Genomic DNA, 15,931 nt, shown 5'->3' on the forward strand with positions numbered 1-15,931 from the left:
GCTGTCTAAGGACACCAGGGACAAAACTGTAGACCTGCACAAGGCTGGGATGGACTACATGACAACAGGCAAGCAGCTTGGTAGAAGACAACAACTGTTATGATTATTTATTAGAAAGTGGAAGAAACACAAGATGACTGTCAATCTCCCTTGGTCTGGGATTCCATGCAAGATCTCACTTTGTGGGGTAAGGATGATTCTGAGAAAGCTCAGAACTACACAGGAGGACCTGGTCAATGACCTGAAGAGAGCTGGGACCACAGTCACAAAGATTACATTAGTAACACATGACGCTGTAATGGTTTAAAATCCTGCAGGGCAGCAAGGTCCCCCTGCTCAAGCCAGCACATTTTCAGGCCCATTTGAAGTTTACCAGTGACCATCTGGATGATCCAGAGGAGGCATGGGAGAAGGTCATGTGGTCAGATGAGACCAGAATAGAGCTTTTTGGAATCAACTTCGCTTACCATGTTTAGAGGATGAGAACAATCATACAAAAATCATACATTGTGATTTCTGGATTTTTTATTTTTATTTTTTGATTATGTCTCTCACAGTGGACATGCACCTAAGATGAAAATTTCAGACCCTCTATGATTTCTAAGTGGGAGAACTTGCAAAACCGCAGGGTGTTCAAATACTTAATTTCCTCACTGTATAAGCAAACACTCTATATATACATAAATAAATAAAGCTGAATGGGAATCACTGCTCACAGACATAATGGGGCCAAAACAAGCCGGCGCATAAAACACTGCGACGTGTTAGAACATGCATTCACAAATACAGGCACGTCTGGTGAATAATTTAATTTACACACACACACACACAACAGTAGTAACAGCTGGATAACATGATGGGCTTTGACATAGTTCAGTCAGAGAAATGGGACTCATGGGGGACAGAAATATTGGCTTGAATCCGAGACTCCTCCAGCAGGCCACATGTGATGATTTGGACATCTGAAATTCCCTCGAGGGCAGACGTTCACACCACTGAACACGTTCTGACACAGAAACTGACTGTTCTGACTGTTACCCAGAGGACGCCAACAGAAAGTAACTGAAACATAATCAGACGCGTCTGTGTGTCTCCTGTCTGTCTGCTCAGTCTCATTGTGATTTTTGTTTAGATCATTTCGAAGAATCATAAGTCCAGAAATGTCTGAGATTATCTCTCATCATCTAAATATTGCTCCGCTTTCTTAAACATCCCCAGTTCGAGCGCTCACACATGCTCTGTGCATGTTCATTGTCACATCGTCCTCATAACCCCGATCAGTTGGCCGTCCTCAGCGCCTGTGTTGTAGGTTTGATTCTCACATCTGCATTCTGTCTGTCTCTCTCTGTCCTTCCTCAGACGTCTCAGGCCACGTGTCTGTCCGTCACAGACGAGCTGATATTCTGCGGGTGCTCCGATGGGACGGTTCGAGCCTTCAGCCCCGTCAACCTGAACTTCCTGTGCACTTTGCCCCGCCCCCATTGCCTGGGTGCTGACATCGCCAGCATGGTGGACGCCAGGTAACACACACAGGTCGCTGACCCCTGCGGGGCCCACACAGACACCAGCTGCTCCCAGCAATTTATTCACCGTGTCTTCTCCACTATAAGTTTTGCAGAAACATTTAAGTTGTTAAATGTGATGGTATTTTTTTCCCCACTTTATTTTTTACACAACATATTGGTGAAGATTTTTGCATCAATGTGAAACTTGTTACACATTCAGATACATTAGATCTCAGGTTTCAATTTTAATTGAGGTCACCAGGAGGCGATGTCTCTGAAACCTAGTTTACGCAATGCTATATCTTGAAAAACACTTCATGTATCGAGGCGAAACTTTGTACACTGTAATGCCACGTTCACACCGGGCGCGACCAGACGCCACAAATTCGCTTCGGTCGTGTGGCGACGGACGCGCCACCATCGCCTGGTGTGTCGCTCTGCTTTTGCTGCGAAAATTCGCCACAGTGCATCATCAAATAGGAGGAGCTTCCATTCCGCTCACCGGCTCCGGTTGTCAGTCAAGTTAACATGATGGACCTTGATTACACGGAGCGAGTTGTTGTGGAAAGCTCCCAATTCGGGGAGTATCATCATTTGCTGCAGGAGCTGCATCTGGATGACGGCCGCTTTCAGCGGTTCTTCTGCCTCTGCAGGAGACCAGTTTGAGGACCTCCTGTCCCATTCACGAGCGCACATGTAAACAATTTAAAACAAAAAATTTAAAAAAAACTCCGGACGATTTTAGAGTCTACAAACATTTTTGACTGTTAAACCTTATTAAAAAAATGTTAGCTGACTTCAGGACTAAATTTAGTGGATGCTAATTGGTCCACTCATGCTGTGCAATGTTAGCTGAGATACTAATCTGCTAAAGAAATGTTAGGATTGCTTATTAGCTATTAGCTGAACTGTGCCCACCCTTCAGTGTTGGTATTTTTCTTTTTTTAATGTCTCAGCCTCACTATGTGATGACTGTCTTACCCTTGGCCTCAGTATCATCCGTCCTCGAAGAATAACCGAGGTTGGTTTGAGGCCACTTGTTTCTAATTTTTTTTTTTTTTGCTTTGTTTACTTCCCACCAAACAAAAAAGTGCCCATCACGGTAATTTTTCATGTATGTGATGGCTGCCCGTATTGTTTTCTTCTCACCACAGTATTGCGCACACACACACATGCGCCACTATGCTCCACCTAGTAGTACCAATGTGTAAAAATCTTCAGAAATAGCCTCACCACTACTGAAACATTATTATATTCCTTTGCCTGCACAAAGTATTCATGTCTGTGACTCCAAGACATCACAAAAGTGCCCTCATTTATATAAGGCCGCCTCCAACTCACTTGGCTGTGGCTTGAAATTCTGCATGAGTCTATGGGAATGGGCCACGGCAACCGCAATATACTTTGTATAATACTTGGTTTTGGCCTCAGATGCTGTAACCTTGGAATTGGCCTTGGCCTCGACTTGATGTTACTTGGTCTTGGCCTTGGAAACCCAGGACTCGGACTCGGTCTTGGCCTCGGGGAGGTGGACTCAACTACAACACTGCCCACCACTGAGTTTTCTGAGACTTTATACAAGTTTGAGGCTGAGCTCGGTGATCATCCTGGTTCACCATGATCTTTATTTGAATGAATTTTGATCGATGTGCTGAGAAAGAGACTTTGAAAATAGCATAAAGGAGAGACAGACAGACAGAGAGATTCCCTGCAAAACATCTCTGATTCTGTTTTAGTGTATATCTAACACTTACAACGTGCATCTGTCTTGGTTTTGTTCAGGGATGTTTTGAAGATTTTTTCCACAGGCTTTGTTTTGCAAAACAAGGAGCTGTTCATATTCTTGTGGGGAAAAAAAAAAATCTGTGTTTCAGTCATTGTGGTCTTTAGTCAGAGATAGCTGACTTCAGATCAGATCTGGCACCACGATGTCTCTCTCTCTCATCTCTCGGATGATAAACTGTAATCAGCAAGCTGATTTTTTTACCCACAATCCTACATGGACACCGCTTCTGCCTCGCCTTTTAATTTTAACGCCCTCCTCTTTCCTCTCTCTCTTCCTGCCTGCTCCTCATCTCTCCTCCTACACTCCTGTGTCCTTTCCTCCTCCCTCTCCTCCTCAGTCAGCTGTTTTCCTACAGGTCAGAGGCTCGTTACCCGGATACGGTAGCGGTGACCTATGATCCCACCAATCGCTGGCTGTCTTGTGTCTACAATGACCACAGTGTGTATGTGTGGGACGTCCGTGACCTCCGTGACCCTCGCAGGACAGGAAAGCTCTACTCCGCCCTTTACCACTCCTCCTGCGTCTGGAGCCTGGAAGTGAGTGAGCACTCAGCGCGCGTGGGGGGGTGGGGGGGTGGCAGAGGTGTGTGTGCTCAGAGTAGTCCCATCTCCTTTTCCTCCTCATACCTCTCAGTTGAGGAGGAAGCAGCAAAACTTCATATCCGCTCCTGTATTGTGGTCAACATGATGAAGGCAGTTCTTCAGAAACTGACAATGAATTGTGATAAATCCACTGAATTCCAGAAAAGCCACCAACAAATGGGCTCACGTGACACAGAAGCGCAGTAAACAGTAGAAAGCAGTACAGCGACCACATGACCACAGTTAATCACTTGTGTGCCACTCTGTGCTTCTGATCACTGTGGTTGTCCTCCAGGTCTACCCAGAAGGAGGAGGAGGAGGGGGGACACATCTCCCCTCTGGCTGCTTTTTGTCCTGTTCCTCAGATAACACCATCCGACTGTGGAACATCGACGGCCACAATGTGCCAACCAGGAACATCCTGAGCCATGTAGGGAAACACACGCTACTACAAATCTCAGATTTCTCATCGCTCATGTCATTCACACCTGACCTTTGACCCTTTAGGACCTACAGAAAGTCATTTACGTGGATGACAACATTGCAAGCCTCCTGGACACCGAGAGCGTCACCATCACTGGCAACACGGAGAAGCTGGGGATGTCTGGCTCAGATGGACAGCAGATTGACCAGAGTCGGACGGGCATTAGGACTCTGAGAGTTAGTCCCAATGGACAACATCTGGCCTCTGGAGACCGCATGGGAGTCCTGAGGTGAGGATGAGTAAGAGGAGTGCTATAAAGTGTCTCCAGGGTTGAGGAGACTTTTAGCTAGTAGTCAAGTGTCATGTTCCTCCAAGGTGTGTGGGTGTGGGTGTTTGTGCGCACCTATAAAGTAGCACAGCAACGAAGGTGCCTGTAGAGAAACGTGTTACTATGAAGCACAAACAAGAACATCATTGCTGTATTCTGCGCTGTACAGAGGGTTGGACCCTGTCAAATTGTCAAAAATAAGTCCTGCGGGTGTGTCGTAGTGTCCGCTTGCAGGCATTTGTCAACTGTCTGTCAATATTTGTCCGACAGTATGTTTGTGTGATGTCCCCTTAGTTCATGTGGGAGATAAGGAGGTGCAGCAAATTGCTGTTGCAATATTAAAATTGTACATGTTCTTAAAGTTCACAGCCAGCTGTGACTCATACTAGAGATAAATGTATATACAGACAAAGAGAGAAAAAAAATACTCCTGTGTGCTACTGTGATATTTTTATCAGTCATGTCTGCGGGAGGAATCGGAACACAGAAAAAAACATGGATGCAGACATGACAGACAGACCGGCGGCACTCTAAATGTGAAAGCTGTGGTTTCTTTCTGACCTTGCTGTCAGTTTGTCATAGTGGTCAGCAACAACAGCAACAAAACATTTCCACCAGCCAGAAACCTGGTGACGATAGACCTCAGTCACCTCACAACATAGAGTTGCCTTTTATATTCTGAGTTTTTATGTTGTGAAAATAGGATGTTTGTGATCTGGTCAACCGGACGCACATCATGGAAGAAACAGGAGTCCAGTACCCAGTTCTCATAGTTTGTGTGTGTTGTAGGATCCATGATCTGGATAGCATGGAGGAGATTCTGAATGTTCAGGCTCACGACTCAGAGATCCTCTGCCTGGAGTTCTCCAAACCAGACACCGGTGAGTATCCTCAAGGCTACATTGTGCAACACAGCATTATAGCATTTCATTGTGTTGCTTTCACGTGTCAGATGACCCAGTTTGCACGTCAAACTGCTGGTCTCCAGATGTAGGCTTCATGTTGTGTTCAAGTGCAGCTTGGAGAAGAAATAGTGAAGCAGTCCATCAGCTGATCTCTGGCATTATAGTTTCTTGTAGGAAAGATTTGTATGCTAGCTGACCACTTGCTACGCGATGATACGATTCGCTCACGCCTTATCGACAGAATGGCATGTATTTCAGACAACCTGCAGAACACACACATGACAGTGGCAGGGGGAATAACACTTTCTCATCTGTTGTTGATGCTCAAAGCACTTTACAATCCAGACTGTGTCATGCTCACCCGCACAACTGCAGCCCAAATGTTGCCAGACAACAGTACGGAGGACATAGAGGCGGCAGGATGGACATGCATCTGCCTCATATGACTGACTGTCAGCACCATGCCCACAGACACAGCACGGCAACGGTGATGCAATGAGCACATGGAGTACATGGAGGTCTCTATGTCGTCAGCAAATGGAGTGCACATGCCAGCTAAGCTCCACACTGACCGTTTGTATCACCAGCACGCGCACTCAGTACAGCACGTGACATGTATTATGTTTTATGCTGTGGTGGACAGAGTATTTGTGGGCTGGTGTCATCAGCAAATGAAGCGCACGGGCCAGCTAAGCTCTGCACTAACTACTTGGATGCCAGCACGTGCGCTCAGGACAGCGCATGGATTATGTTTTATGCTGTGATGGACAGGACATTTTTGTGCCGGTGTCGTTGGCACAAAGCGCAGGCGGGGCGAGAGGGGCTTCCCTAGCCGTTGTCTGCCCTGCGCTGTGAAACGCATCTGAGGCTGCACCGGACAGAGGTGAGTTTACATGTATGTTCATGGTGTCATGGGCTGGTGAAACAGTTCCACGTCATACCTCCTACAGAGTTAGATGGTGATCATGTAATAATATGTATATTACAGCAGTGAGATCCGTTCAGCTCTGAGCCTCTGATGCATGCAATGGCGCGTTGATGTGTGTGGGGCAGCGGTGGGGCGCCCCTGCTTATGGGGAGGTGATGGTCTAGTGGTTAAGCATGGGCTTGAGACCAGAGGTTCCTCGGTTCAAATCCCATCCTGACTGGAAAATCACTAAGGGCTCTTGGGCAAGGTGTGTAGTGAGCGCCTTGCATGGCAGCAGCCTGATATCGGGGTGAATGTGAGGCATTGATGTGTAAAGCACTTTGAGCATCTGATGTAGATGGAAAAGCGCTGTATAAATGCAGTCCATTTACCATTTATTTTCCTGCCCGTGGTGTCACAGATATGATGGGCACATTATTTATGTTGCCCATGGGAAGGAATGGAAATAAATGTGTACTGTAAGGTCTGTTATGGCTATAACAAGCTGTTCAGACCTGCTCACGGTGTGCGCTGTGCGACGCATTGACCTGCAGTGGCACATAGTGCTTTCAATTTGATTGCACACTGTTCACATCCACTGCACATGCTGAATGTGTGTCACATACATGTTATTACATATCAACATTTCCTTTGCCCTTGCTGGCCGGGGTCCAGTGGAGGTGGACATACAACCCCTGGCAAAAATTATGGAATCACCGGCCTCGGAGGATGTTCATTCAGTTGTTTAATTTTGTAGAAAAAAAAGCAGATCACAGACATGACACAAAACTAAAGTCATTTCAAATGGCAACTTTCTGGCTTTAAGAAACACTATAAGAAATCAAGAAAAAAGATTGTGGCAGTCAGTAACGGTTACTTTTTTAGACCAAGCAGAGGAAAAAAATATGGAATCACTCAATTCTGAGGAAAAAATTATGGAATCACCCTGTAAATTTTCATCCCCAAAACCAACACCTGCATCAAATCAGATCTGCTTGTTAGTCTGCATCTAAAAAGGAGTGATCACACATTTGAGAGCTGTTGCACCAAGTGGACTGACATGAATCATGGCTCCAACACGAGAGATGTCAATTGAAACAAAGGAGAGGATTATCAAACTCTTAAAAGAGGGTAAATCATCAAGCAATGTTGCAAAAGATGTTGGTTGTTCACAGTCAGCTGTGTCTAAACTCTGGACCAAATACAAACAACATGGGAAGGTTGTTAAAGGCAAACATACTGGTAGACCAAGGAAGACATCAAAGTGTCAAGACAGAAAACTTAAAGCAATATGTCTCAAAAATCGAAAAATGCACAAGAAAACAAATGAGGAACGAATGGGAGGAAACTGCAGTCAACGTCTGTGACCGAACTGTAAGAAACCGCCTAAAGGAAATGGGATTTACATACAGAAAAGCTAAACGAAAGGCATCATTAACACCTAAACAGAAAAAAACAAGGTTACAATGGGCTAAGGAAAAGCAATTGTGGACTGTGGATGACTGGATGAAAGTCATATTCAGTGATGAATCTTGAATCTGCATTGGGCAAGGTGATGATGCTGGAACTTTTGTTTGGTGCCTTTCCAATGAGATTTATAAAGATGACTGCCTGAAGAGAACATGTAAATTTCCACAGTCATTGATGATATGGGGCTGCATGTCAGGTAAAGGCACTGGGGGAGATGGCTGTCATTACATCATCAATAAATGCACAAGTTTATGTTGATATTTTGGACAATTGAAAGGATGTTTGGGGATGATGAAATCATTTTTCAAGATGATAATGCATCTTGCCATAGAGCAAAAACTGCAAAAACATTCCTTGCAAAAAGACACATAGGGTCAATGTCATGGCATAGGGTCAATGTCAATGAGCAGATCTGATTTGATGCAGGTGTTAATTTGGGGGATGAAAATGTACAGGGTGATTCCATAATTTTTTCCTCAGAATTGAGTGATTCCATATTTTTTTCCTCTGCTTGGTCTAAAAAAGTAACCGTTACTGACTGCCACAATCTTTTTTTCTTGATTTCTTATAGTGTTTCTTAAAGCCAGAAAGTTGCCATTTGAAATGACTTTAGTTTTGTGTCATGTCTGTGATCTGCTTTTTTTCTACAAAATTAAACAACTGAATGAACATCCTCTGAGGCCGGTGATTCCATAATTTTTGCCAGGGGTTGTACGTGGCAAAACCAGGACATGCCGGCAGGCTATGCCATAACTGATCCATCTCTGATTTCCCTCAACCACAGTCAGATTGTTTCAAATGCTGTTATGATGTCTTCAGAATATGTACATTGCGATCAGATGACACACAAACTGCACATAGACCGCTGTTAGGTGAGTGTCCTATCTCTACAGTGCCAAGAGTGTTTTGAACTGTGCAACACACTCGTGACAGCCGAACAATTGGGACCAGATATGTAGACTGCTCTGAGGCTGCTGTCCATCCGTCTTCAGACCGCACCTCAACAGTTCCCGACTGTGGGTGGATGTGTCATTCCAATGGCATTCGACCTCAATCGGCCTACGTCACGGGTTAAAGTTCTCCGTTACCACAACGGATTTCCATCATTTGGAAAATTTAACCACACATACGCGTGCGCACGTGGTGTCATGCGTGTTGTGGGGCCGAAATACGATACTCTCACTGTCAAAGCAACATCTCATTCTGCGTTAATCAAAGCAGCAGCAATGTCAGCGTGGACTGCGGAGGAAGGGACTGTGGGAAGGGACTGTGTGAATTTTCACTCCTCTCCGCTCTGTTTACTGCTTGCCATGAGCCGCGGTCCTTCTCCTCCCTGTCTTCGTGGGAACATTGGCAGACACTCCCCAAGTAGAGCGAGGCGTGGCTTTGCTTTGAACCAGTGAAGCAATGATCCGAGTCTGTTTCGATGGTTTGTCGCTTTGTCTTAATTTCCCCCCGCTAAAACCCTAAAGAGCATATGTCTGTGAGTAATATTTACCTTTTTTATATATTAAACCGACCTGTTATGGTCTTCTAAAACAGTTGATAGATGTATTTTATAACTTAAAAACGGGACCGATGCTAATGCATTAGCATGTCTATGGCATTTTCAATGTTAAAGTTAGCATTAAGCTGTTCGCATCTCAGCACAGTCTGCGTGCATTTGTTTTCTGTATAATAAATAATTAATGGCTTAGTGTTTGTTGTCGTAAAAGAGTCAAATGTATTACGAATTGTAATTTATTTATTTTTATTTGAACCCCCGGAACCAAGACTACACCCCGCCCCCCGCCACCCTTTTATGTACCTTTATGTTCAAGTTTTGCATTCTTTTTATGCTTTGTCTGTCTCTCCTTAGAGGCTATAGATTTGTATGCTGTATAATGTCTTTATTGTATTTATTGAGGAAAAAAGAGTGTGTGCCCCCACTACGCCACATTTTAGGGAGTTGCTGGCATTGATTTTTGCCAGGAAAAAATTTCAGTCAGATGAAAATTTATTGCTTTAACACATGGCCTACGTGTAACGGGGGTCTTAATGTGAAACATCAGCAGGAAATGCTGACTTTCACTGGCATTAACTTAATGTTGTGGTTCTCATTATGTCCCCAAAAACTATGAAACCACTTCAGTGACTATTATGTGACTACTGGACAAAACTATTTGTTCTTTTTTTAATTACTGCATTCAGTCCCCCTTTTTTAATCTCTTCAATATGCACATGCACAACTCATTACCTCTGGCTGTCAGAGCCCACTTCCAAACTATTAATTGTGATCCGTCATAATGAAATGAACAAAAGTCAGATTTGTATAAAAACATCTTTCAATGTGACTGTTCCCCCTCCAGCACCTCGGGCTGCTCCTGAAGTGCCCTACAGACTTAGATTGCAGAGGAGCTGTCAACGCCATCTGGCACACACACACACACATAAAACAGGCTAATAAACTACTGAATGGAATCCACACACGATCACTTGTAGAACGAGCTAAACAATAAGACACCTTTCTCTACTACCAGGCAACGCGCTGTGTGTAAAGAATGCAGATGCTCATAAATGCACAAACTCCACCCTCTTATAACAGCAGTTTAACCAGAGAAATGACATCATTTAATGAGGCTTCATCCAAAGTGCTGGGGTAGAAGATGCCACCTCAGCATTCAGGACGAACAGAAAGAAGGAACAAGAGACAGAAGGAGAATAATCCTCTGCAGCTCCTTTTCTTAATGTCATGAGTAATTTAGATGAATTAACAGACACACACAAACACTGGTGATTACATACAGATACCAGAGGTTTTACAGAGGTTTTCTGTCTCGTGTCAACACACTGACGAGGACAACAGTGCATGTCTCAGCCCAAGTTAATAATCCACAGTAACCAGCAGGCTGGACTTGGGTTTAATGAGTTGCATTCGGAGTATAAACTTGTCTTGTAAACAAAAATATGGTAAAGAAAATCAGACTGAAACAACAAAGACAGGTCATAACTAAAATGTATAATCTTGAACACTCTAGTTTCCATCCAGAGCATCAGAAGCACAGGTGAAATGAAACACAATCAACATAGTACACTGATTGTAGCCTTTAAATATGAAATTCATAATTTGATATGTATGCACATTATTAAAGTGACACGCAGGGTTAAATTTAGAGTTTGGAAATTTGGAGTCCTGTTGTCATTTCATGGAGTTCAATCAATGAATTTTCATGTTGAGATGTGATGTGCAGTTCATTACAACCCATTTACCTTCACTGCATGTTATTCACAGCTTATTATTTTTATTTTTTGCTTGTAATTCTTATAACACGTTGCTGCAACGTCTTGGTATCTTATGATGTTGTGGCAGCTTTCCAAAAAGTTACAATGCAAGTTGTGATAGGTGTTTTTTTTTTTTTAGATTTTGTCCAATGAAATTGCAGGAATAAGTGAAAATTGTTTATTTTTATTAATATTGTTATCATCATCATATTCATCATAATTCTTCTTCTTTTTCTTCTTCTTCTTTTCTTCATTATTATTATTATTATTATTATTTGTATAATTCATTAAAAATTAAAGGGGAAGTTGTTCCAGTGAGTTTTTTTGGAAAATTTTTCTTTTTATCTCTATATCAGTATCATAATTTATTAAATTTTGTTTATCTGTAATATTGTTATTGGTACCCCCCCCCAAAAAAAAAAAAAAAAATTAAGATTTATTGTGGCCAGCCTAAGGCACACCTGTGCAATAATCATGCTGTCTAATCAGCATCTTTTATTGCTACACCTGTGCGGTGGGATGGATGGTTTTCCTCTTTCCATGAGCTGTGATATTGTACACTGCTGCCTCTGTAAGAGACCAGCAGGAGCTTGGATCCTTGATGTCTCCATCCATCTCATCCTGTTTTTTTTTTTGTTTTTTTTGTTTTTTTCTTTCAGGCCTGCAGTTGTTGGCCACAGCCAGCCGAGACCGTCTGATCCACATTTTGGATGCAGGAAGAGAGTACAGTCTGGTTCAGACTCTAGATGAACACTCCTCCTCCATCACTGCAGTGAGATTTTCTGGTCAGTCAGTGTCACCTTTGACCCTGTATGCCTTTAATGCTAGCCCATATATATTCACAGTCCTAACCTCTGACCTTCTACAGTGTTTTAAATTAAATAATTCAGAAAAAAAATTATAGCTCAACAGATGGCTCATAATTAAATATAAAAGCTTGAACAATGTGATATCTGGGGGGTGGGGGTGTGGTGGATGTGGTGGGGGTCCAAACAGGCTAAGGTCCATGGAGAATTATTATTATTTTTATTTTATTTTTTTTCCCCCTGGACAAAAAGCATAGAGATGGAACTGAGAAGCACTTTATCCCAGAGCAAAAAGAAAAAGTGCTTCTCATGGGATTTGTTTCTATAACAAGAATACACCAATAATGGCTGTCTTATAATGTGATGCTGATAATAAAAGCACTCACCCTCAGCAGGAATACAGCATCTGTGCAATCTGCTATCACAAATGAGCTTTTTTTTTTGTCTCCATTTTAAATTTGTGTTGGCTGGAGGCTCTGGATTCCTACAAATACCTCGGGCTGTGGCTGGACAGCAAACTGGACTGGACATCCCACATCAACCACTTGTACAAGGACAGAACAGGCTGTATGTTCTGAAGATGTTGTCATTTAACATCTGCAGGAAACTCCTGTGGATGCTGGCTACTATGGACTCCTCCTACCAGTAGCCATAGTAGCCAGTGTCCTCTTTTACACCGTACTGTGCTGTGGGGGGAGCACATCCAAGAAGGACACACCCAGGCTGGACAAACTGATCAGGCAGGATATGTAGAAAAAAACAAGTGTTTTTCCACATATCAAGAATAGATGTACAACAGATTTGTTGAGAAAAAAAAAATTCAATTTGAACATACAGTGCATCAGTTGCAGATGGGAATATGATATTTGCCCAGTAACATGAACAGATTAATCAAAACAAAAAGAAAAACGAAGGGGTTTCAACGTATAACTTTTCTTGATCTTCCTGTCTTTCAGCCAATGAGGGCAAAGTGAGAATGATCAGCTGTGGAGCCGACAAAAGCGTGTATTTCCGCACAGCTCAGCAGGTAAGATGATGAGATGCACACACAGACATATCACAGTAAAACTCTGCAGGCCAGTGCACCACTGCTGGTGTGCCTGTAGAACTTAAAGATTCTGTCTTTCTTTGATGAGTGATTGATAAATAGTTAAGTTGTTCAGTTGTACATCAATAAACTGTACAAATTAATAATCGGGCAGATCTTTTGGGCTGCTTTTCCAAATTTAAAAAAAAACTTAAAGTTGTACGGCCTTTCAAATTTCACAGAACTGACAACATTTATTTTCTACCAAAGTCCAAGCATTTTAATGTCAGTTTATTTGCTGTGGCAACCCTGAGTGAAAACAAGGGAGCAGCTCAAGGGGCTTAACTAATTTTGTAACATGTTGCAAATTGACAGCTCATTTTAATGAAGAGATCATATTGATCTGAGAGGAATTCCATGGACAGTATTGTATGTTCCTTCTAATGCCATTGTACAGATGAACTGCAGAAGGAAGTGTGTGTGTGCATGGGTGGGGATTTGAGATAAGCTGTGACCCAAGCCACTTGCTTGATGCACGTTCCCGGGGAGTGCACACTAACATCTGTAAGGGTCATTCCATATGAACTCAACCAAAGTCCAGAAATCACCAATTCAGATTTGGCTTTAAAAAAACTGTGTTGGTGCGTCTACGTGTACAATAAACACGTGCAAAGTTTTAGGTGGAAACTCTTGAGGGTTTCTGAACTATGGGCCTTTAAAAAAGGGTTGTTGTGCCTGTTTTTAACACTCATGAATTGTTCCTGAGTAGCCACTTTTGGATGCCAATATCTCTGTAACAACTAATCGAGCAATCATTTGCTCAAAATATCAGCTTGTGTTCTCATCTCCTTCATTTTGAATTTTTTTTTTTAAAACTTGACCTTTTTCATCCTATAACCACTAATGTCAAACTTGGATTGTCAGTATTTTTTTACATGTATCCCTTCTCCAAATCAGAGAAAAGTGGACCGAACCTACTGTCTAACAAGTCCTAAATTGGTAATAATGTGGAGATCTGGGTACCATACTGGTAAAACAGTAAAACAGTTCATCGTCCAAATAATAGCAGTTTCTTCTGAATTAATGTTGCGTCACAAGGAGCAAGACTATAAAACGTTGTACTTTGTCCTTGGAGCTCAGGTGCAGACATGTTCTGGAATGAGTCCCCTAACTTGTAAATTGACTTGCAGAGTCAGGTTTCCTCCCACAGACAGTCCTGTTCTCAGATTGAAGGAATCCAGCATCGATAGCCTGTTGTAAATGATTGTAGGCTGACATTGGCCCCCTGAGAATAGATTTTTTTTTTTCATTTTTGCACATAAAATATTCACCATTTTGGAGACCAATTATTCAGAAACTAGAAGAGATAGGCCTTTCTTGATGACAGAATCTTAAAGCCTGGCCCAAATTACCCAGTAAAAGCAAATTTCAGCCAGACATCTTTGCTTGTCACAGAGATATTACCATCCAAATGTGGCTAGCATTATTCATGAGTGTCAACAACAGGTACAACACCCCTTCTGTAAAGGCCCATAGTTCAGAAGCCATTAAGATTTTCGACCTAAGACTTTGCATGTGTTCATTATATATGTAAAGAAACCAGCACAAATGTTTTTAGCCAAATCTGAGTCACCACTCTAGTTGAGTTCATATGCGGTTCCTGTTCCCAAGACAGCGCACTCTAGTGAGGCTAACCACTTCAGGCCAATGGCTTTACCCTATGCAGTTCGTGTACCGACCTACATTCGGTATTGAAGACACTGTCATCTGCCTGCTGCACAGGTCACTGTCATATCTGGAGAGCACTGGGAGAGTCATGTTCTTTGACGTCTCCAGTGCCTTCAACACAATTCAGCCATCAATTCTCAGGGAGAAGCTAGAAGGAGCTGGAGTAGACAGTCACCTGGCAGCATGGACCACGGACTACCTCACTAACAGACCACAGTATGTGAGGCTTCGCAATTGTGTGTCTGATGTGGTAGTATGCATGGGGGCCCTGCAGGGTACAGTACAAGGCACTGCTGAAAACCTTTTATGACTCTGTGGTGGCATCAGCCATACTTCACACTGTGGTCTGCTGGGGCTGTGGAAGTTTTGAGAGGGACAGGAGGAGACTCAACAGATTAGTCAGAAGATCTGGCTCTGTCTTGGAATCCGCTCTGGACACCATAGAGGTGGTAGGTGAAAGGAAGATATTAGCTAAGCTGACATCAGTTAACCCCTCTCACCCCTTACATGAGACTGTGGGAGCCTTAAGCAGCTCCTTCAGTAATAGATTGCCTTTGCAGGTCATTTATTCCAACTGCAGTCAGATTATATAATACCTCAAAATATTTCTAGCACCATAATCATCTGCTGATTTTTGCACTAATTTCTACCCTTCAAGGGTCGAAATTCTAAATTGTTTGCAGACAGTGTGAATTTTGATCATATTGGCAATATATTATGAATCCCTTATTTAAATGCTCAGGAATAAAATTATACCTGTGCTAAAGAAAATTCTTTTTATGACTTAAATCTTAAAAGACCCAAAGGTCGTACAGCTTTAAATAGGATTATGTAGCATCAAATGGCCATGACACAGACATGATTAAAGCTTTCAGCTTCCTGATTCTCCTGTACATGAGCCTCCTGCTGGTTTTAGTGCCAGTGTGAGATGGATTTTTGAATCTTGTCGTTCTTTATTTACAGTCTGTGCAGTTGCAGAGCTCTTCTGTTTTGTATTCATTTTTTGCAGTCTGGGGTGTATTTAATGCCGGCGTCCCTCTGCAGCTGTACTCACTTAAATGATGCTTCTGCTGTGACCTTGTTAGTACAGCATTTCTGCACTGATCTAATGAACCATTTTGAGCTGTCTGCTTCAGTTTTGTCTTCATTCACTAAAAATTTATTTCCAAATTGTTGGAGCCGCGATGTGAATATGTGTTTGAC

The 15,931-nt window shown here is 42.8% G+C and overlaps 1 protein-coding gene across 3 annotated transcripts in view; it reads left to right on the forward strand.

Moving 5' to 3' along the window:
- The window catches only part of mapkbp1 (mitogen-activated protein kinase binding protein 1), a 113,684-nt gene that overhangs the window by 64,641 nt on the left and 33,112 nt on the right, over positions 1-15,931 (forward strand). For all 3 annotated transcript variants that reach the window (XM_034194815.1, XM_034194817.1, XM_034194818.1), the window contains 7 exons: positions 1,360-1,520; positions 3,629-3,827; positions 4,168-4,302; positions 4,380-4,585; positions 5,414-5,505; positions 11,827-11,952; positions 12,930-13,000. In XM_034194815.1, coding sequence (XP_034050706.1) covers positions 1,360-1,520; positions 3,629-3,827; positions 4,168-4,302; positions 4,380-4,585; positions 5,414-5,505; positions 11,827-11,952; positions 12,930-13,000 — 990 coding nt within the window. The remainder of the gene's footprint in view (positions 1-1,359; positions 1,521-3,628; positions 3,828-4,167; positions 4,303-4,379; positions 4,586-5,413; positions 5,506-11,826; positions 11,953-12,929; positions 13,001-15,931) is intronic.

This window comes from Thalassophryne amazonica, chromosome 19 (genome assembly GCF_902500255.1).
Source record: "Thalassophryne amazonica chromosome 19, fThaAma1.1, whole genome shotgun sequence".
Lineage (NCBI taxonomy): Eukaryota > Metazoa > Chordata > Actinopteri > Batrachoidiformes > Batrachoididae > Thalassophryne > Thalassophryne amazonica.